Source organism: Anas platyrhynchos, chromosome 4 (genome assembly GCF_047663525.1).
Source record: "Anas platyrhynchos isolate ZD024472 breed Pekin duck chromosome 4, IASCAAS_PekinDuck_T2T, whole genome shotgun sequence".
In the NCBI taxonomy this organism is placed as follows: domain Eukaryota; kingdom Metazoa; phylum Chordata; class Aves; order Anseriformes; family Anatidae; genus Anas; species Anas platyrhynchos.
Window position 1 is genome coordinate 52,674,251 of NC_092590.1, and position 22,746 is coordinate 52,696,996.

General features: G+C 41.3%; 2 protein-coding genes across 2 annotated transcripts in view; one reads left to right on the plus strand and one right to left on the minus strand.

Moving 5' to 3' along the window:
- Nucleotides 1-128: 128 nt before the first annotated feature.
- On the minus strand, nucleotides 129-14,606 carry LOC101791833 (OCIA domain-containing protein 1). The gene is made up of 8 exons (XM_027457122.3): nucleotides 14,453-14,606; nucleotides 13,841-13,925; nucleotides 10,629-10,682; nucleotides 10,115-10,162; nucleotides 6,455-6,584; nucleotides 4,650-4,858; nucleotides 3,201-3,350; nucleotides 129-567 (listed from the first exon to the last, which is right to left on the minus strand). Exons 1-8 carry the CDS (start codon nucleotides 14,501-14,503, stop codon nucleotides 530-532), a joined length of 765 nt encoding a protein of 254 aa, XP_027312923.1. The 5' UTR covers nucleotides 14,504-14,606; the 3' UTR covers nucleotides 129-529.
- Nucleotides 14,607-18,182: 3,576 nt separating this feature from the next.
- The window catches only part of FRYL (FRY like transcription coactivator), a 176,231-nt gene continuing 171,667 nt past the window's right edge, over nucleotides 18,183-22,746 (plus strand). The window contains exon 1 of the mRNA XM_072037629.1: nucleotides 18,183-18,363. The gene's annotated coding sequence lies outside the window, so the exon portion shown is untranslated. The remainder of the gene's footprint in view (nucleotides 18,364-22,746) is intronic.

The window sequence follows — 22,746 nt, forward strand, 5'->3', positions numbered from 1 at the left end:
TGGTTACTCCTGTATTCGGCTAGTTTCCTCTACCCTTTTTCTCCTAATAATTCAGTGTTATTCCAACCATTACTAAGTATGATAACATTCTGAGGTTTCCAGCATACTTTCAGACAAAAAGTGAGAGGTTATTTCTACAGGTAACTTTTAATGCAAATCTTCAAAGTTTTGGAAGATTGTGTTATCTTTCCCTTCCCAATACATATAATTGCTTTTATTTACACACATTTCACCCCTTCTTGTACATTTATATTAGTTATTGCTAGTTAGCTTTTTCATTCTTGAACAATAGCACTAATGGTTTACAATCATGACACCTCACAATACCCTGGCTTGTCATTTATGCAAAATAAAAAAGAATCTTCAGCCTAAATACTTATTTTTAAATATTCTGGCAAGTCAAGATTTCCTCATTTATTAGTAACTGTGCCTGACAGAACACATCAATGGTGCCAGTATTCATGACTGATATAGATGAAGTTCAAGTTGGCTGACAGGAGATATTTTTCTTCAGTTCTTCATTCAGTTCTTACTCATCCCAGGTATCTCCATATTTATTTACTTTAACTAAAGAAAAGAAAGAAACAGTAGTCATGTTATTAAATCTAATTCCCAAAGTTATACAGTGCCAGAAACTAGGGTACATTGCAATTAAAAGTAATAAGTGGGGACAGCATCAGTCACAGTACAATAAGCATCTAATTTAAAGTAGTTTTGAATAAATGGGGAGAAGAAAGTCTGTAATTCATTTTTCTTTAATGAATTAATACTCAGCCCAGAGGCTTTCTGTGCAAATTTCTGCCCTATGGAATTTGTAATTACTTTGAAACAAACACAACATGTGGGTGAAACAAAGACAATTGGAGGAAACGGGCAAGGAATGTTACAATAAATACGTGGCTACATAATGTAGTTACGTGCACAATTGGATGGATTCAGGATAGCTAAAAACACAAAGACAAACAAAAATCAGTAATCCCTACTAGGAAACTACTCAGCCATTATTATTTGGCAACTTCCTTTAGTACAGAAGTGAGTCAGAGAAGAAAAAACAGGGTACTGGTCTTAAAGGCTTTATTCAGATCTGTCTTGCATAATTTAAAAATGGTTTTTGGTTGGAAGGGACCTTAAAGCCCACCTGGTTCCAAACCCCTGCCATGGGCAGGGACACCTCCCACCAGCCCAGGCTGCCCAAAGCCCCATCCAGCCTGGCCTTGAGCACTGCCAGGGATGGGGCATCCACAGCTCCTCTGGGCAAGAGGAGCAGATTGATACTGCAGGTGAGGCACAATGAGAAGCTGACTCAACCTATGAGCTGATTGCTATTTTTATTAATCATGGCAGCTTAGCAAGTCATGCTCATTCCCTGAAAAATGGTCCAGTCCAGTTCGCTATGCAGCTACACAAATTCATACTGTTACAACAATGGGAAAAAGCACCAGCAGATGGAAGCTAGGGTCTGCTTCCTACATGGTTAGTTTTCCCTTCTGTCCTTGTATCAGAGGACAGAAACCAGTCTCCTATTTGCTAGTCTGGTTCCTACAATAAGGAGAAAAGATGATGAGCAAAGGGGTGATGGTTCAGGACGTGCAAACAATCAACGTGTCAAATATGACATAAGACGCTGAATCAGATTTCAGCCCATGATATCAGTAGGTTTTAACACACCTCTGCTTATAAAACATTTCTCAATTTTTTGTACTCCCTTCTTACTCCTTTCTCTAACAAACAGGTACTCTTGAAAGTTTATTTACAAATCTCATGCGCTGCTGCGTGTAGTTCTAGTCTCAAAGCCTGACTATACCCATCAACCAGAACACAGAAATATAACAGAGAAGGCAATATTGTGGATTAACATTTTATAACAACTCAAATAACTAAAAATAAAATAATGAATGCATTCTCATTTCTTAGCCATGAGATTTGCCACGGAATATGGCAAGGTTTGCAGAATGCTACTTAAGTTTTCTGCTTATGGCTTTCAAGTGATGTTTCTAGTGGCTTTCTATATGTGTAGAACTATCTTGAAAAGAAACAGTGTAAATCAATGATTGTGTAAGGCAGCTGGCTGAACTTAGAATCTGAAAGGACAGGTCTATAATTTCTTAATGTTTCATTTGACAAAGTCATGTAATAACAGAAAAAGACATTCTCTTAACAACATTTATATCACTACCCAATCATTGTTTGTAATTCTAATTTCAAGACCATGTGGATTTGTCTAAAGACTAATGATCTGGAAAGAGTATTACACAAAGGTGTAATAGATTTACCTTCCTAAGCAACACTGTTCCAAAGTTTACTCTTATTATTTCAGACCTTTTAGCATGTATCTACATATATATGTATGTGTATATTTATTACAACTGTGTATGCCTAACAGGAAACATCACCTGTTCCTACAAGTCTCATTGCGTTGTGATTGAGATGACTGGACACTGCATACGAAATGAAACAATTACAACTGACATTCCTCCTGCTGACATCATTTTCTAAGATGTCACACTGACACCGTTCTGGAACAAGTAATCATAAATTGCTGCTGGTGTCTCCTTTTCAAAAAAAATGATCAAGTGAGAGTATTGACTGAATGAAGTCTTATCCTTCAGGGCACTGCATTCTTCTGCTGTGTAAAGTTTTGTTTCTCACTGTGAAAACAAATCTCAATATTGCTGCCAAATACCGTTTCCTTCCTTTGAGTTTTAATGTAGAATAATGAACCTCTACAAACAATGCCGCTATAGAAATGCGCTAATTCCACATGAAACAATTCATAAATGCCCCCAACTTCAAAACCATCAACTATGTGCTCTATTTTGATAGAACAATGCTATCTAAAACATACACCCCCCTTCCATAGCTAAAACTCTTCACTAAAGCTCTGAGCTCAGAAAATTCTTTGTTGAAATATGTTGCACAATGCATTTTTAAAAAAGAAGCTATGAGATTGTCTGAGTCTGTCCCAAAGCAATATGGACAGAGAAGAGGACTTACAATCTGCTGCTGGAAGATCAACGTTTTTGAAAATAAAATTAATTTAAAATATGTAACGATAGATTACATCACTTATCAGATACTTGCAGATACTGTAACAATGTTGCTTAAAGGGTAGGCAGAACTAAGCTTTGGGTTTGTAACTATTTTTAAAATTACTGCTACTGCTTGAATATACCATGTACTGTTGTGAATCAGCACATTACCTTCCTTAGCTGGTTTTTCCTGTGGCAACTTGATTGGAGTTTCTGCCTTTGGTGGTACCATTACTTCGTACGTTTCTCTGTGTTTATTCCTTAATTCTTCATATGTGACAGTTTTTTTTTTACGACCTTCTTCTGGAAGTGGAGCAGGTTCTGAAAACAAAACAAACACCAAAATACTAGAAATGACAATCAACTAAACCTGGCTACAGCCTATTCTAGAATGTCAGTTAATTACAGCTCAATCCCAAATGAAAAGGAGGGTGACAGCTGCAATTCAAAATGCAACTGAGTATGTATGTGGTCCTTCATTCATTCATTTCCTTTCATCTTTTTTGTTTTGTCTGTTTTAGCAGACCAGCAGTTAACTTATTTGTGTCATTTCATCTAGTGGAAAGCCTAACGGTCATGTGGTCCCTGATGGATAAAACAGTTCTGGTCACTTTATGTAAAATTAATGCTAGTCATACATTTGATATATTTATAGTTTCTGAAGAGAAATGTGAGTGAATCTTATTAGGACTACATCCATCACAGGTCACTTAATAAACATTTTATCTACTTTTATAATGCAGAATCTTGGTTCTATACTTACAGCTTTATAAACTGTCAATATTTGTAATGGAGCGTTATTACAATTCCCTCGACACATCTACATCCAAAAACTTTTATATAACTAAAAGTGAGTTGCATGAAAGGGCTTTTTTTTTGCATGAAATAAAACATTTTCCATCGAGGAATTTAAAACACAAACCAATTCAAAATATGTAACTCTACAATGGACAGTAGCTTCTTCCTTTGTGTACCTCAGAGATTCAGAGTAGTGTTTTCCCTGCCCCCAGCAATAGCTGAGGACAAAGTTCATATTGGAAGGAGAGGAACAGCTGCACAAACCAGTACTTTAAAACCATTTTACTTCTCCATGGAAAAGTCAGCTGTTGTGTGAGAGAACACAATATGCACTCAGTTCTCAGAAGATTTAAATGTTTTAAATATTTGAATGTCACCGAATTATAGTAGTATACAGTTAAAGCATCAAAACTGGTGAAAATGAAATAACCTAAACCATAGTCTCTACCATTTATCTGCTAGCCTTTCTTATCAGGTGCAGTGAAATGGTTGGCATATTCACTTTAATTTAAATCAAAAAAAAAACTTCAAGCCAGGGTGAGTTGTCTGCAGGCTGAGTTTCATAACAGATTAAACCTTGTACATTAATTTACTTGCAATTAGAACTACTAAGAAAAAAAAACAAAAACCTGCATTTAGATTAAAGTTAGAAAATTACACATGGATTTACCTTCTGTCCCTGAAACAATTCTGGGAACTTCAAGGTGTTTCATTCAAAAACACTATTATCCCACACGTAAATTAAGTTTAATGAGAGAACTATCTAAGAGACAGCTAAGAGTTACTGAACTACCAATTGCTAAATGCTAAGACATATCACACCTTGCACAGCATAATCAGTGATTCCTGTAGGCGAAGATTCATTCAGGGAAGCACTGAATGGAACTGGTTCGTAGCTAGAGAGGCCTCTGTCTGTTGAGCTATAATCATCTGAATATGTAGAAGAAAGTGGGAATCCAGCTCTTGGAGAAGAAGGTTCAGTAAACGACTGAGAAGGTGTATCTGAAAATTCAGATTTCCGGCTGGAACGGCTGAAAAATAATAAAATTAAATATTAAATACAGAATTGTTAACAAGTTAAAATGAAACTATAAGAGTAACATTGTGTGCAGCTGCAGACAATACTCCGGTAAGTGGTTTAATTTAGTTTCCAACAACAAGAGTTACTGTCTTAAAAAAAGAAAGATTTCTTTAACATTGCTGAGATCTACATAGCCCCTTTCTCAACACCCTTTCCTTCCTCCCAGAAAATTAAATCATACCCGAAAATCTCTAAAACAGAAGACAAAAGAGAAAGTGTTTTGCACTTTACAACATAAAAATGACAATCCCTCCCCCCAGGGACTCTTCAGAAAGCAAAAACGCGTCAGACACAAATAGTACAGGGTGTGTCCTTGTAACTAGTGGTAGCATGTGAACTACAGCTAGTTCTAAAGATCTTTTAGGAAGAATTTGCAACTTAAAACCCTGTGTTATTACAAGCTGCTATAATTGACCAATAATACACAACAGAAGAAAAGGAGAATGAAGAACTGTCTTGGGGAAACAAAACTAACAGTTTACTGAGTTGTTCATTTATTTTTTCAGCAGAAGCATTAATGAGTTTTCTCAGAGAAAAAAATAATACCACACCAAAAATACTGTGGAAACTGATGCTTGATACTCTTGAGTATTCACTACCAACTCAGACTGGCCCTACAAACCCACTACACAGTTATTTGTCTGTCTCTATCAAAAATGCCATCCTCTTGGTGTCACTAGAGTATGTATTCACCTTGTACTTTAAATTTCTGTTCAGCTGTACTTTTAATTTCATATGAAGAACATCTGCAATTAGTTTGTCTACAAAAACCTTGCAGACAAAACTGTCATAAATCTAAACTGAAGAAGTTATAAAAAATTAATTAAGTCCTACATGAAAATCAAACAAATCTTAGCACACCGTGGTGTGCAGGACTCACTATCTACTCACTATCCAAAGACTGCTTCTCCCAGTTTTGAATCAAGGGTTTAAGTGAGATATTCCAGAAGTGATTTGTAATTAAACACCACTTGAAGTAGAAAACATTCTGGAACAAAACAGGAAATAGTTTTAAGAACTTGATGAGTTTCTCATATGTACGGCATAATGCTGTTACAGATGTAAAGGATTTAAACAAACAGCATTAAGTCTGACCACCATGCTTCTTCCTGCACTGATATTGTTTACTGAGCTCTTTCCTTTGATAAACACTGAAATCATTTCCACCCTCTTCCTACTTCAATCAAACTAAACTATGGGAAAAGCTTCCAGAAAGTAACACTATTTTATTTCAGTTAACTTAGTTTACTTCTCAGCTGAGAAGGGCAACTTCTGATGTCACACTCCTGTAAGGAAATTCCACAGGAAAACAAGTCTCACTTATCAAAATATATTCCTTCTAAATTAAAATGCTTCTTTTTCTATTCCTCAAAGTAATCAGTTGTATGTAACAAATTCAAAATGTGTGTTTCACAGCTGGCCAATTCATACAGATGATATAGCTTCCTGAAAGTGGCAGAAAGAGGAAGAAGAAAGAGGAGGGAAGGTGCAGATCTGAAGGTGTAGGTTATCTGAAGGTTTAAATTTAAAAGAATTAAATTCTTACGAATGCGAACTATGTCTCTGAGCTTGTCGTAGAACATCTCCTATTGGGGAGTCCTTCAGTTTCTTAAATTTCTCGCTACAGATTGGCAAGTAGGATATCTTTCCAGCAAGGTATCCACACGTTCCTGCAACTTTATTAAAAGAAAAAAGATGGTTTGATATGTTGTATCATAACATTCAACATAGCTTTAAAGTAGTCGTTTCCAATAAATTACACAGCACCTTGAATTAGAGACAAAAAGTTTAGATCTGAAATAAAAAAAAAAAATCAGTAGTCATCTCTTTGCTACTTTTGCGGACAAAGGGTACTAAAAACAAATGCAAGAGTTGAACAGAGACATACTTAGAGAGAGTTAGACATGACCTGAGTATCAGATGACTTCAGATAGTAAATAATGAGTGAAAGGTACCAAAGAAGAGAACTCCAATCAGCTTTTCCCAAGATCCAGAAATAGCAACTATCAAAGATGACAAAATGGTAAGGAATAAAGAAAGGTAGAAAATTCTGAGAATTCAATCCATCAGAACAGATAGGTTTTCCCAAGAACAAGGCTTTCCCAGTATGAAGAGACATCTACAAAATTTCAATACTAGGCTTGGTATCTTCTGAAGAGGTTGCCTGAGGACAAACAACTGAACTATTTGAACCCTTGCAATCTGTAGGCAAATGCTTTCCACATGGTGCATAAGACATCTTGATCTTCTAGACAGGACATAACACTAAATAATCACAGTAGGTTTTTTGACCCAACGAGAATTCAAACTATATATTTAGCAAAATAAAGTTAAGCAGCATAGGTGATTCTCTTTGTAATTTATGCAAAAGGTTAAAGTCCCTTTCTCTCAAGGCCTTCTAGTTGGGACACATGGAAACATCTCTTGGAAAAATGTTTTAACCAAAGTAATTAGTGGCCAAAATATTTGTTTTCTATTAATACATAACTGACAGACAATTTATATTTTCCAAATTAGTACAGTAAATCAGCTATTGTTGTTCTTTGCTTCTTCTGTGTTCACTGCAACAAGACTTTGGAGAAGCTAATCAGAGACATAAAGGAGGCCAGGTCCCACTATAGGCTAATACCAGACAGAATCAAGGAATATCCTGAGTGGAAAGGGACCCATAAGGATCGGAGTCCAACTCCTGACTCCACAAAGGACCACCCAAAAGTCAGACCCTGTGTCTGAGAGCGTTGTCCAAACGCTGCTTGAACTCCGTCAGGCTCCGTGTCATGACCACTGCCCTGCGGAGCCTGTCCCAGTGCCCAACCACCCTCTGGGTGCAGACCCTTTCCCTAACCCCCAGCCTGACCCTCCCCTGTCCCAGCTCCATGCCGTTCTCTCGGGTCCTGTTCTCTCGGGTCCTGTCGCTGTCCCCAGGGAGCAGAGCTCAGCGCCTGCCCCTTCCGCTCCCCTCGTGAGGGAGCTGCAGGCCGCCATGAGGCCTCCCCTCAGCCTGCTCTGCTCTGGGCTGAGCAAACCAAGGGACCTCAGCCGCTCCTCACATGTCTTGATGTCTTCAGCCCCCACCTGACCCAACTACATTAGCTAAATATAAAAGACCATTACTGCAGTCAAGCATGGATACACTTCAGAGTCTACGAACCAGAAGAGACACGCACCATTAGCAGACTATGATCAACAGACACAGCTTTGATACGCTCAGATCAGTGACACCAGAAATGCAGGATTGTTCTTAAACTGTTTTATCGTTGTTTATCATCAGCTAACTATGAACTAGCAGTGTCTGGAATTTGATGTGCTCTTCTTTCAGAACTCATCAAGGGAAAAAAAAAAACAACACAACTGCTTCCTTTGACCAGATGTCACTGCAGGAGGAATGTACAGTTAAACTCTGAGACATGATTTGGACCTGTAAACTGTCTCTGGCAGTACTTAGCAGGAAGATCCTGTAGACAGTAGCTGCATCTGACCTAAACAATATGAGAATGAAATGAAAACTGCTTAACTCAGGCCTTTTAAACTGCAGCTATGCCTCCTCCCTTCCCCCCAAATTCCCCTAAGATGTATTTAAGAAGTACATAAATCACTTATAGTTACGTACTGAAAAACAGTCAAAACACACTTTGCATGGAAAGTTCTTTAAGTCTATATGCCCACTAGTGTACACTGAAGAGAAGCCAGAAGTATTTTGGCTAATAACTTTAACTTTGAAAATAGTTGGTCCAGTCCAGCTGCTCATTTTCTCCTTTGATTTCAAAATTTAGCTCTTCTAAACAGAAGGAACATGGCCCTTACTTACAAATGTGTAGGTATCAGGGAAATAGTAATTCCATTATTTATTAGAAAGGTTTGTTAGAAAGGTTTGTTCTATTATTTGTTCAAAAAGGAAAGCAGAACTTACCATAAACAAATGGCAGCCCTAGCCTCTCTCATTCATTTATCTGCTTAAACAACATTTCCTTCACTACAAATCATGGGTTTTACCCTCTTCCTACTGAAGTAAACTGTAACAGTAACTGGCTGTAACTGACTGCATCTGGGCAGATTGGCAAGATGGCAACTTCCTGTTTTACTGTCATGTATTAAATTGAAAAGGTTAATTTATTAATTTATTTTTGATTATACTTAATCCAAAATCATTCACAAGAAATTGCTGTTTTCCTATAATTGTACACACCTAACGTCCAGGAAAAAAAGGCACTAAAATAGCCTGAATGGGACAAGCGAGACACATGAATAATGACCTTCAAATTAGGAAGGGAGGGGTGGGTGTACTCTGGCAAAGTCCTTCAGGCAGACTTCACTGCAGCAGTATGCTGTTCTAATACTTTACAAGATGTTATTTAGACTCACAAAGTTTTAAACAATGTCAAAAAGTTTTGCTTGCCAGTACAGGAAGAAATATCAAACAGATACTATGAACAATAAATACAATCATTGTCAAAAATCAGTTTCTGATAGAAGCATCACGAATTGCTAATATTTGTAGTTCAGGCACTAGAAGAAAACGTCATTGTTTCTTCCCTCCTGTCAAGGTTACACAACCAAGGAAAATACAGAAGCTAACTCAAAAGAAGCATTTTTATTTACTTCTTTTCAGCTATAATAATCTCAAGAGATGCTTTAATAGCAACAGGTTACATTCCTACAGACACTTTTGCTGAAGCATGAATTTATTTCTGATGATGTTGTTTCATCTTTAAATTCTACCATAGAAAAATATTCATCCCTGAAAGACCATAACAAAAGGGGAAAAAATACGCTTGTACAAAGCCTGTTAGCAATATTTTCATCTTAAATTCTCACCTTACACTTGTCAAGAACATTTTGAATCTTAGAGTTCTATAGAAAGTCTACAAACAAAGCTCATCCAAAATCAGTTGCACAAATTCAAAGACAATGAGTAAATGAACTGCTCTACCTCTTGATATTGAATACATTCTTCTGGTATCAGATGTTGGAGTTAAATGTTTTGAAAAAGTTGCTGACTGGTAGAGTCAACTGCAGAAAGGTGAAATTTATTCACTGGATAAATCAGATCACATAGCTACATCCTCAGGCACAGTTTTACCAATATAAGCATAAAATGAAGTCACAGTGAATCAGCCAGCTAGTCTCACGGGGACCACATCTGAGCAACAGACTCCAGGACTGAAGTCACAAATGCAAGCTGAATTCATGTACAGTTTTTACTTACATGCAACTTTAGTAAAAGAGCCAAATCTTGAGGTCTCTCTTAGAATACCTGAAAATGAGGAATCAAAGTAATTAATAATAAGTTATTAAGAATTAAGTTGAAGAAACATTAACTGTTCTATGAATCCAAAGTGACAGTTCTCTTGCATAATATCGGGGTAACAGGTGACTCTTTAAAATTTAAATGAAAGAAAATTCAAGAAAACTTAATATTGGAATTCCCCATAACATTATAAAAATCTAACAATTATCTCTTTAATATATCACACAGTATCATACGTAGAATACATTGGTTCATAATCAGTGAGATACTGCATATGGCAAGCAATAAGAATGTGATTTTAACCAGAAGTTCTGTTCTTTTAGTTTCAGGAACTGCAAGTCATATAGCTTACAAGTTGGAACCTCTCTTATTTACCAGCAGATTAGGTGTTAAAGTATAGTAACTTTAGTAAAAACAAAAAATAGTTAATCTGTGCAAATTCAAATTAAACTAAGTATTTTTAATACTTTACCTTTTTTGATTAAGAAAGTAGTAGCAAGCATGCTCGCTGCAGCCAAAGGAAAAGCTGTAGAGAAGAAAAGTTGCTTAAAATATAATTTTCAACATTTTCAATAATATTTAACAAAACATACAACAAAACGAGAGTCGTTAGGTCTTGCTAGGTTCATTTGTATGAGAATCTAAGCATATACAATGATCAAATTATACAAACTATGAAACATTCTCAATTCTAGCTTAGAGACCTCCTATAAATAATGAAATACTGGTTAATGTATCATCCTGCCCTCACTGGACTTCATGCTTCCTAAAATACAAAAAGCAGTGGCAGATGGGATCAAGGTACAAGATTCCAGGTGTTGAAAGCTATCTACAACTGCTACAGCATCGAGATGCAGTGCTTTAAACCTGAGAAACAAACACAGTTCTATAGGAGTGAAGGCCACATAGAGGCCAGTGCCTCTAGAAGTTTTTGATAACCAAAAGGCCTGATTTTGTTTTAATATGAAAACTTTTAAATATCTCCAACTCTTAAAGAGATACAAAACAAACTAATGTAAAATTAGGTAATCAGGTTTACTCAACAACAAATGAAAGAATGGAACAAGTTTTTCTTTAGCTTACAGATCAAGCTACACAGCTGGGGATAGGTTCAAGAATGCAGGGAAGACGAACACAGAACAGTTATTAAGAATTAAGTTGAAGACACAGAGAAGAACTGTGTCTGTGAACAACACAGAACCTATTACAGTCTGCTTTTATCAGTTTTTATCATATTGAATTATTTCAGACAGCAGAAATCATTTGGAGATAGAAAGAAACAAAAGGAATGCTTTTTCAAGCTGTGATAATTACAATGTCAGGAAGATGAAACTATCTGTAAGACCACTAAGGTAACACAAGATACAGTGATGCCGAAATAACAGACATGTTAATGCCAAAGTCGATGACATTAAGGACTCAGACTTGTCACAGTACTACTACACTTTAAGCAGCTCAGAAAATATAGATGTTACAAAAAGGCTCGGTGACTTGCCTTAACTCTACCTAGGGGAATTTTACTGTGAACAGCGTGAGATGTTTATAGTATTTTGAAGCACACAATCCACTAATTAAGTTCCTAGTTCAAGATAAATAGTATTTCTAAGAATTTTTACAACACTATCTATCTAAACTAGATTAGGAGTCCAACTAGTGTTGTAGGGTAAATATGACTGGATGTCACTTTTAAGAAAAAGTATTGGTTCTATGTCTTACAAGCAAGATTACAGTAATTACAGAGGTTAGAAATGACTTATACACCTAGCACAAATGTTCTGGACATCAAAGATAGATTATGCACTGTAATGGCAACAAATGCTACTAAGTGCACCTATAAATGACACAAAATGGTAACTAGAAATTAAAACAGCAATAGGTACATGAAAATTGGAGTCGAACAGAAGAATCACTATGCAAGTGTACAAAATAAATAAAAGTAGCTTAATAGATCAGAGACATTGCTGCTTTTCACTGTTATGGGCAAAAAGTACTTTGCTTTCGGAACAAGATAAATCCTAGGAAAAATACTGGAAGGCTGGTACATCAGCAGCAAGTCATTAAGGGTGGGAATGTAATGTGTTCCATTCAAAACGGTTTTCTGAGGGAAAAAGTCATACCAAGTGTGTGATTTTGTTGATGAGATTAAAAGTGCAAAGGATAAAATGGTAGATTGTAATGTGATTTCTGCATTAGAATTTATATTATCTGATAACACAATTATACATTTTACTGGTATTCCTAACGTTTATTAAACTGAAATAAGAGATGACTAGCAAGCTTTTCTGAAAGAGAAGTTAGCAATGAACTACCACAGCACAGAGGGTTTGTAAGAACTGGTAAAAATTGACTCCAACTTGAAAATACATAAAATTACAATAATACCTACGAATAACAAGAATTGATACAGTAAAAAGCAATGATGTCAAGGCAGTCACACAGGCAGCCTATGCAAAGGAGCGTTCAAAACCCACATATTGATCACAGCTAATACAACCATGTAGGCATGTATGATGCAGAACAGTGAAACAAAGACAGGAGACCCAGGAAACAGCAAAGGGCTTTGGGCTCTCTTAGTGAGATAACAGTACAGTGCGCAACTCCTGAAGAAGAATCCAATTACTAATGTGTTTCCCTGAAGTGAGACTACTCAAGGAACTAATTTGGGGCTTCTAAACAGTACCTACGTGTTGCTTCTTCAGTCTCTGCAAAAAGATGAACATGGCAGTAAGCTTCATTACCAGTCAAGAACTCAGAGCAAAACACCCAAAGATGGGCAAACAACTCCCCTTGCGTCCTCCATGAGAAAGGAAATTCTTCTTCTGTCCCAGTCTCTACTACACCTATCAGCATTACCACTAATCTACAAGAGCCTGATAAAATAGTGGAGAGCAATCACTTCAGAAGGCTTGTTCAAAGCTCTTAATCAGGTGTATATAACACAGGTATGTCTTGAACCTCTGGACTACAAACATGAAGTTAAAAAGTAATATAAATCAATTCTCAGTCGATCAACATTGTATGAAAAACAGAATTTACTGTGGTATTTTGATTAAATTTTGACAGTATTTTGTGAAAATAATGCAAGTTTATTATTCTTGTACGCTTAGTTGTAGTACAAAAATTACCGACTGCAGAATCATGTTTGCGAATCTTAGCTTTTATTGACCAAAAAAAAGCCCAAATACCTGGTGTTCACAGACAGAAATTTTCTCGAAAAGTAGAGCTAAGTGATTAGTTTTTTGCAAGCCTCCAGAAAGACAGAAAGCAATAACTCTACCCTAAAGTATTTTATTTTTGCGTTCTAAAGATAAAAATTGAAAGCATATAAGTGACAAACAAAAAAGTACATCCAGATACATAAACAAACGTGGGACTAGGTTAATTATAACTATTTCCCAATTTTTAATAAATGTGTTAATTTAAAATGTGAAGGGGTCTTGTTATAAAGGATAAACCTTACAAAACACGTTGCACTTTTTGCACAGCTCCTGCCCTACAAACTAGCAATAAATAAACGTGAGTCCTACGTAGATCGGCACTCACTGGGATGCAGTTTTAGGCCACAGACAGCTTCTGAATGAGCTGCCAGGAGAGCTGCACCTGGGCCTTCCTTCCTCGAGGCCTCAGCCGGCAGTACACAGAGCAGGAGGAAGGCAAAGCAAGACGCCAGCAAACCCAGCTTACCTCGGTACCGGGCGCTCTCGTCAGCGCACTCCTTGAGGAGCCTGCGTTCCTCCTCCGTCGGCACGTAAGGCTTAGGTGCCACATTCTTTTATCGGGGAGATCGATTTAAAAAAAAAAAAAAAAAAAAAAAAGAAAGAGAAAAAGGCAGGTTTAGGATTTGTCGGTTAAAAGCTTACTGTAACTTCCAGGCCTCGTAGCACCTGTGTTTGGATGGGGTTATAGTTAAGGAACCAACAGCTTGTTGTTTACATGAAACATAACGTTATAAAAAACACTTATGGAATAAATGAGAGGAGGGAGAGGGATGTACTTAGTGCGTGCACACACTCAGCCGGCTCCTTTTCCCCAGGGAAGGCCCGCTGGGGCCCCCAAGGCCAGGTTTATGTGCCCGTGACCCTCCCCCCCCCCAGCACTTATGGGGCTGTGACCCCTCCCCCGGAGGCAGCAGCGGGGCCATGGCCGAGCCGGGGCCGGCCTCAAGGGCACGGCGGGCGGGGAGGGCACCGGGAGGCACCGGGCCGCGGCTCCCCGCCCGTCCATGCCCGTGTGTGGGGATCCCGGGGCTGCCGCCTCCCCCCCGCAGCCCGGCCGGGTGCCGAGGGCCGCCCGTACCTCGTGGGGCTCCCCCACCTCCCCGCCGCCGGGGCCCTGCCCGGCCTCCATGGCGGGGCGGTGGCAGCGGGAAGCGGAAGGCTCGGGGCCGCCCCGACCTCGGTGGAGGCGGGGACGGGGCGGGGATGGAGCCCGGGCTGGGCGGTGAGCCCCGGGCGGGTCCCCCCGGCAGCGGCTCCTTCCTCCGCCTCAGCGCCCGCCCCGGGCACGCCGCCCGCGGGGTGGCTGAGGGAGAGGGCGCGTTTGGTGCTCAGCGTCGCGCTGAGGTGAATTTGGGACAAAAATCCGGTGTTTTCAGAAAGAATCCGCGTGCTCGCCTCTGGCTGACGCTACCGAAATAGCAGCTTTAGCGGGTGAGTGGTGTGTGCTTGGCAGAAATCAGGACAAATGGTGTTGCTGTGCATGCTGTCAAGTTTTCCCGTAGCCGCTCGGAGCTGCCGCTGCAGGTGTCAGAAATTAGTAGGGAACGGGCATGCAAAATAGCTGAAATTAGTAGAGAAAGCGACTATGAAAGGAGTGCTGTGAGCAGGTGAGGGACCCGGGGTAAATGGAGTTAGGGGTGTGTAAAGTAATAGGTTTGGCTGCTTATGGTGGCTGCGTGCACCAGCAAGGAAGCTGTAGAGGAGGTGGGTTTATGAGTGCTGGATTCTTGTAATAAGCTGGGGGGATAGCACCAAGGAACTGTGTATTTAAGGTTTCTGAATTCATAGTTTTCATCATACAATAAATAAACTTCCAATCTGCATTAAATTCTTCTGCCTCTTAACACAGATTTCTTCCAGCCTTCATCTCTGCCTGTTATCTGAGCCCACCCTAACGAAGCACATACCAATAACAGAGCACCAATTAGGCACATTATTAATCCCAATGCAAAATATTTTGGCCTCATCAACTCACAGTAGTTTTATGTATGGTCTCCAGCACAACTCTAAAGGTGAATTATTTCATTCTTCTTCCCATTTATATTTCAGTATATTCTAGGCAAAGAGTACAATGCGTTTTTATAGGGGAGGACGTGTTTATGGACTGCACCTTCTCTAAACACAGAGCTTCAATGGGAGGAAATGGATATCGGTCTCCTTTGTTAAAGAAAATAATGACGGTTGTTTTGCCTATTATAAAATGAACTGTTATCCATTCAGTTTTCCCACTTCGCTATCCCCAAATCCTGTAGACTCCCAATGGGGAAAAAAAAGAATGTCATGCACCAAACCGGTGAGTTTTACCTTCCTTTCAAAAATTTCCTAGTACAGTCTGCCTGTGAGATGCTTCAAGGTTTCACCTGGTTAAGTGTCCATTTTTTGGCTTAGAACTGCAGGTGCAGGGCCATGTTCAGCATATCTGCATCTTTGACACTTCATTCTCGTACTACAACTCTTGTTCTGAAGTTCACCCATAGAAAGAAATCCCTCCAAGGACCCCCTTTTTGTCACCCGGTTTACTTCTGCCATTTCCCTAACGTTCATGTCATCTTTCTGGCAGCTAATTGAGAAGTCAGTTTAAAATCAGTCATGGTACTGCCAAGTCCTGATGCATTACATAAAATCTTGTCAATGGGCAAAGCTTAAGGCTAGCTGTATAACCCCTTTCTGTAAATCTAATTTCTTGAATACTGTTTTCCCACCTTTTGCTTTGACTGCAATTCCAGGTGCCATTATCCTATATATTTTTGTTTAAAAATCGATGTGCTAGGGTGGACCTTCAGAGATGACAATGTAATGCTATTTTTCAAGGACTTTGGAACTGTTTGTTTTAATGACATGCAAAATGACAGCCTGATGTTTTGACAACTGTTTTGCCGTTGAGTGTGTCTTTAAACATGCACAATCAACAAAACTGATAGATTATTTGTAAAGAGAAGTAGCACAGTCATGTATTTTTGTATTTTTCAGGGACTCATTCATTTTAGTTACATTACAACGCACCCATGACTATTTTTTTTAATCTTTTGTAACTTAGTATCGTCCAAGAGTGAATGTACTTGAGATTCAAAATACTGTAATACTCCAACTTCACAGATAGCCTTCAGAAATTTGAAACGATTTATTCTGAAGGAGCTGTCTCAAGGAGGAAAAGGAAAATTTTAGAAAAATAAGAGTCTTTTAAAATGAACGGATTACTTATCTAAGAAGAAGTTAGTAGGTGTGAAAATCTAATGGTTTCCTAATCACAGCGCTTTGTTAAACAAAGTCACAGGGCTCAGGCTCGAGCATTCATATGGTGAGTTTTGTAGGAACTGTCAAGTGCTTTAAAAGCTTATCTGCCTGGTAAATTCTTCTCCATCCCCTTGTTTAGCGGCCAGTGACAGGCTTTATACAGATTCATTGCAAAACAAAAAGTTGGCTTAACCAGTAACTTCACTTTTAAGATGTTACACAAGACACGGGACACTGAAATCGCGTGGATGTGTGAAAGAGTTGGAGTATCCGCGGATCTGGTAAGGCAAGTCGCCAGAACAAGTACTGGAACTTCATGTGCTCGAGTACAGAGCTGGAATGGTGATTTTATTTTTTTTTTCTCTTCTGTTCGTTGCTCTTGCTCAGGTCAGGACAAAAGAGTAAAACACAACAGCTGAGAGCTTCTGATTCTTCAGTTGTTGCCAAGAGTTAACAGGACTGTATTTGGAAAATTCACTCTCTCCCTAAGGAGGAAACAACAGCGCTTTGTACCAAAAAAGAGCATTGTTGTAACCACTACAAGTGGTGGCGAACAAAGGACCAGTTATTCGCCCCGAGCATTACGGCACATCAGCAAGAGCCGGAGTGGGTGTCTTTGCAGAGCTGACACTCAAAGCCTCAATTAGGAAGGGCTTTACCCACATTGATAATAATTACTATTACTAATAACTGGTACTATAACGCACCTTGTAAAACGCTTTGCTTGTTAACTGATCCTTAGGGGTAGTTTGTAAAGCAGGCAGGTAACAAGGTGGGAAAGTCTCCATTCTGACAGTTTATGCGGGTGTGCTCGAGGCTGAACACCGAAGGTCTGGTTTTATTGGCCTTGGTCTCATTTCAGTCACATTTATGTGCGTGCATTCACAGGGGAGACCACGCCGGGCTTCAAAAGCAGAGGCAACTCGCGATAACGCTTTGCTTCAGCCAGTCGCCTAAAATTATTCATAACAGCAGCGATTCATCCTGTTTTTCTCGTTGGGCGTCGCGTTGCCCAACGTTTAGGCTGCAGCGGGAGAAACGCTCCACGAAATTCCTGAGCCTACAGCGAAGAGTTCAGCTGAGGTATTCCCTCGGCTACGAGTTTTATTATTATTTGCTCCTCTCCCTCAGCCGGACCAGCTTTATTAGCGGGTTCTTTATTCGTGGGGGCTTTATTAGCGGGTACTTTATTCGTGGGGGTTTTATTAGTGAGTGCTTTACTCGCGGGGGGTTCTTTATTCGTGGCTTTCAGCGGGCAGGAGCCGCCCCGCTCCGGCCGGCAGCCATCTTGGGGCTCCCCTCGCCTCACGGGGCCCGCCCGCCCCGAGGCGCTGCCGGTGACGTCACGCAAGCCAGGCGGGCCTGCCCGCCGTCCCAGCCTATCACCGCCGAGCGCTTCCAACCGCGGCCCCGCCTCCCGCTCCCTCTCCGATTGGCCTCTCGCGTGGAGGGCGTGGCCTGGGGGGGCGGGCTCTTCCCTTCGACAGCCAATGGGCTGCGAGCGGGGGGGTGGCATCGCGTGAGTGCCGCGCGCGCTCCCCACTCAGCGTCGGCTGCCGGTGGGGCGCCGCGCGCCAATGGCCGGGCGGGGCGGGGCCGGGCCGGGCCGCGGAGTTACCGGAGGGGAGAGGCGGCGGCGGGATAAAGCCGGCGGCGCCGGGCGGCTCCCGCTCACCCAGCGGCGGCCTGCGGCGGGACGGGACGGGACAGGACGGGACGGGCTCCTCGGGGCGGCCTCCTCGGGGCGGCGGCGGGGTGAGTGAGGGAGCCGACCGTTGGCGGGGACCGTTGGGCGGGGGGGGGCCGCGCGCGCGCTGCAACGGAAACGGAGCGCGAGGGCGGGGCGGGGGGGGGGGGGGGAGCGGGCGTTGGGCACGGGGCCGCTTTGAGGGGGGGTGGGGGGGGCTCGGAGTCCGTGCCCGTCTGAGGGGGGGGGCAGGCGGCGCCTCCCGGCACGGAGCCGCGCTTTGTTCCCACCCCTGCGGGCCCGGCCTGCCCCGCTGCCCCACGGCGCCTGGGGCTGGGCTCTGCCCCTCAGCGGCTCCGTGCCCACCCCGCGTTTCCTCCCCGGGTTTGGCTCGGGGCGGTCGGAGCGGCTCGGCTCGGTGTTCGCTGCTCAGGTGGGAGTCGCTGAGCCCGAGAGCAGGTGAGCTCCGGCCGTGCGCCGAAAGGCAGCGGGAGGGAGGGCGAACAATGAGCGCCAGGTGCTGGGTGGGCGCTCGGGCTGAGGGTGAGCTGCACCGGCGGCTCCCTGACACGATTTTAAGGCGTAGTGAGGTGGAAGGAGCGCAACCCGGTTGTTTTATCTCATCACAACCAGAAATCTGAGCTGTGCCTTTGGAAAATGAAACACCAACACAGAAAGCAACTTCTTTGTTACTCCTCTGTGTGCTGGACATCTCCAGAGCTCAGGCTTCATGTAATGAGAAAGGTGTATCAGGCAGCAAGGCACTTCCCTGTGTCTCTGGTCAATACAGACCAGAGAAGGAAAGCTGCCTGTAAGTTATTGAGGTAGCAAAGAGCCACTAACAGTTGCAGGAACACACAACGTACTGCGTGCTGTGATAAATAAGACGACTTCCTGATTTGAAGTTAAGGGTGAAATTAACTCGTGTTGTTTAAGAGGTTTCTGCAGTGTGCTCTTTCGGTAGCTCTCCTTCTGTGCTGCTACTGTGGTGCTGAGGATGTGCCCCAGATGCTTCAAAATCTCCGGGGAAGATTGTTGAGCAAGCACTGGGAAACCACACACGATTCTTATCTTGTGACACTATCACAGGAAGGAAACAAACCCCTTGGTAAAAATTGCACTGCAGGTTTAGTAAGTCAGATATGTAAAGATGAGAGCACCTTTCTCTGTGCCAGAAGCTGCTGTTTTCTGTAGTCTGTGGAGGCCACTGCTCAGGGGGACTTGGTGGCAGCTGTCAGTAGACAACTGCCTTCCCTGGGTGAACTGCTGCTGTGAAAAGCTTCCTCATTTGTATTCCAGAATGGATGTGGTTCAAGTCTGTGCTGGCTTCTCTCAGGAAGCAGAGCCGTGGTATGTTGCTCCAGGATGTTGTTGGAGAAAACTGTTGCTGAACTTTGTTTCAAAGGAAAAGTTGTTTAATTCTTCTGCAGGGTTTATTTAAGATTAAGTTGAAACGTTGAGCTGACTTGGCTGTTCGTTGCACTGGCTGGCCTAGGTGAGCCAAAGTATAGTCATAGCTGATTCTCGTGTAATAGCATGATACCTTTCAGGAGGGAAGTTGGAGCATTGTGGGGCTGTAAGGCAACAATCAAAACTTTTAGCTTTTTGCATTAATGCTCTCCAGTGTCGTCCTGCTAGGCATCAACAGGTCAGGAGTGGTTCACAAATATGTTGTTTTTTTTTTTTTTCCTCCACTGTGAATGTTTGTCTCTTTAATTTTGGGGGTTAAAATTAATTGGTCTGCTGAAAGTTTTTGGTAATACAATTGAGAACAGACTGTCTGTATTTTTTTCTAAGAACTTAAGAAGATTATAATTAAAGCCTTTCTCATTGGCTGTGCATCAGGGAAACCAACTTTGAAAACATGGTGTTCTGCATCAGGTATTGCCAATTCTATGTCTAGTTTTGTATTTCAGGGAGTTTTATCCTGGTCATTTTTTCTAGTGACAACTACTTCAAAGGACTAGGTGTTTTTTTTCTTGGTCTGAGCTCCATGAGTGGCATGCAAGCGAACTTTACACCTCAGTGGGCTCATATAATCCAGATCATGGGTATATAATATACTCCCTGTGGCACAGAGAGCCATGAGCTTTTAGCAATTTTCCTCTATGTTTGAGCCACAGCTCAACAGAAAGCATGACATGTAGGCCTCATGTTCAAACAATAATGTAAGGTAAAAGAACAATACAAAAGGCAAAAAAAAACCACAATGTAAGGCAAAAGAACCTCAGTGTACACATGGGTTGTCTGAGTTAACGTGAGAGAAACAAGGATAACAGTTCAGGGTTCATGACCGTGTAACTCTAACTTTTGGCCTGCTTTGTCTTACCGGTAGGAAGTGCAAGGTACCTTATCCGTCAGTGGTAGAGCAGCTGGCCTCGTGCATAGTCTAGCTGTGGTTTACCACTGTCTAATGCTTCTGCACACTTGCACCCAAATAACATTGAGCCTTTACGACTTCTATATCTGTAATAAACTTTCTGGGAATGATAACGGGCTGGTGAAGAAACGTTGCAACATTTGAAGGCATTGGGGTTCAGCATTATTGGCACAGGCTGCCCAGAGAAGCTGTGGGTGCCCCATCCCAGGCTGGGAGGGGCTTAGGGCAACCTGGGCTGGTGGGAGGTGCCCCTGCCCATGGCAGGGGATTGGAACTGGGTGGGCTTTGAGGTCCCTCTTGACATGAGCCATTCTGTGGTGATTCTTGCATGGGCTATTCCCAAATCCCAGTGAGCTCAGTAATAGATGCTAGCTAGACTGTTTCAGCTAGGGTTGCTTCTGCCTTTTTTATTTTCTTCATAGCAGTTCTCCTTTGTAGTATTTAGCTTGCTTACCTAAATTGTTGGGCAGTTAGTTCTCAAAATATCCTTGTAGCACTGTACAGCTCTGTCTCCTCCAAGCCTGTTGTGTTGTCCTTCCTTCCCCTCCCCCAAATCTCTTGCAGTCCCTAATTCTCTGTGACATGAGCACCTCCCAGGAAGAATGACAGAACATGATGTCAGATAGCGGGTGTCCAATACTGGCACTGGAAAATATCAGGAAGGAATACATTCACTCGAGCTAGTTGAAAGTGATCTGTTCTTGACATGGCTTCATTTTTGAGGGATCTCTGTATTTACCCCTAGCTTCTGTTAATGACTTATTTTTGCATGCAAAAATGGAAGAGGAACAAATAGACATCTTAAAAGTATTTCTAAAATTGAGTTTGAAGTTCTCTTAAATGCCTGCATATTTGATACAATGGCCTAGTGCCCAGGAGCTGCTGTTAGAAGCCTTTGGGTTGCAGTGGTTTGTTCTTTGCATGGATATTCTTGTCTGTGTCAATGTGAGCAGCATAAATGTTTCTTTTTACAGTTAGTGCTAACGAACAAAGTTAATCTGTGTGGAATTCGCGTGGACTCCCCATGGCAGTGCCTTGCTCCCGGCATTCCAGGCAGTGCTGTGGCAGGTGATCTGTAGGAGTGTGAATGAAGCGTGCTTTTTCAGAGCTGGGCTGCATCTGGCTACAGCTCTGCTGGCTTTGTGCTGGAGCTTATAGCAGGAGACTGGGACACTCGACATGTACACTTTACTGTCACGTTAGTCTGGTGACCTGTTTGCTTCTTACTCTGCTTCCCAGAGAAAGGGAAAATATTCCTGCCTTGGGTCTTTCTCTGTTTTTATTTATTGTTATTTTTGTTTCAAGTTGCATGAGGTGATAAAACAAGCTTTCTGTCTTGTCATCTTACTGTTGAAAGGCTGCTTCAGAATAAAACTACTGTGATAGTTGAGACGATTTTTAATTTTCAAGTTGTATGTTAACACCAGTTGTAGTTGTTTTTGCCCATGTTATTCTTCACTTTAAAAGCAGTTCTTCCTTCTGATGCTTAGTACCTTATTTTCAGCGTATTTCTGGAGAATAATAGTATAATTTTGATAAACCATACTCCTTATTGTTTGGATGAGATTTTTGCTGTTCATCTGATGATCCTAAAATCCCAGCTCCCTGACTTTGTACGTGAATTAATCTTTTTAGCATGTATTGACCCATCCTGTATAAAGTATTCTAGAGAAGATTTCAGTGAAGCTTTCTCAGGTTTGTCTTCATAAACTGTAATTTCTAGCAAAAAAATATTACCACTAAAATGTGCTTTATTAAGTTAAAAATGAAAGAAGCTATAGGTTAAACGCGACATTGATATATATCACTCTTGACAAATGTCCTTAAGCCTACCAAAGTTCAGGTGATGGTGGCAGTGGGGTTGGTAATACTTGTGAAGAAAGTATTCAAAAAGCTTAAAGATGCCACTAAAATGTGAATAACTAGGGGAGAAAAACTGAGGGGGAAGAAAAAAGTACTGTTTATAGAGGCAAGAATGTGTGCAAATATGGACAAGACCTGCTCTGCAATATTAAATCACACTTGTATGGTCTTTCAGAGAAGATTTTTTTTCTCACTGCTTGTTTGTTTT

Bases quoted from the DNA above. Each gene is read 5' to 3' on its own strand.
- LOC101791833 (XM_027457122.3), bottom strand. From the start codon at position 14,503: ATGGAGGCCGGGCAGGGCCCCGGCGGCGGGGAGGTGGGGGAGCCCCAC. The intron at 10,683-13,840 runs GTAAGCTGGGTT...TCTTCTCTACAG, and splicing joins CGAGAGCGCCCGGTACCGAG to CTTTTCCTTTGGCTGCAGCG. The intron at 4,859-6,454 runs GTAAGAATTTAA...ATTATTTTTCAG, and splicing joins CAGAGACATAGTTCGCATTC to CCGTTCCAGCCGGAAATCTG.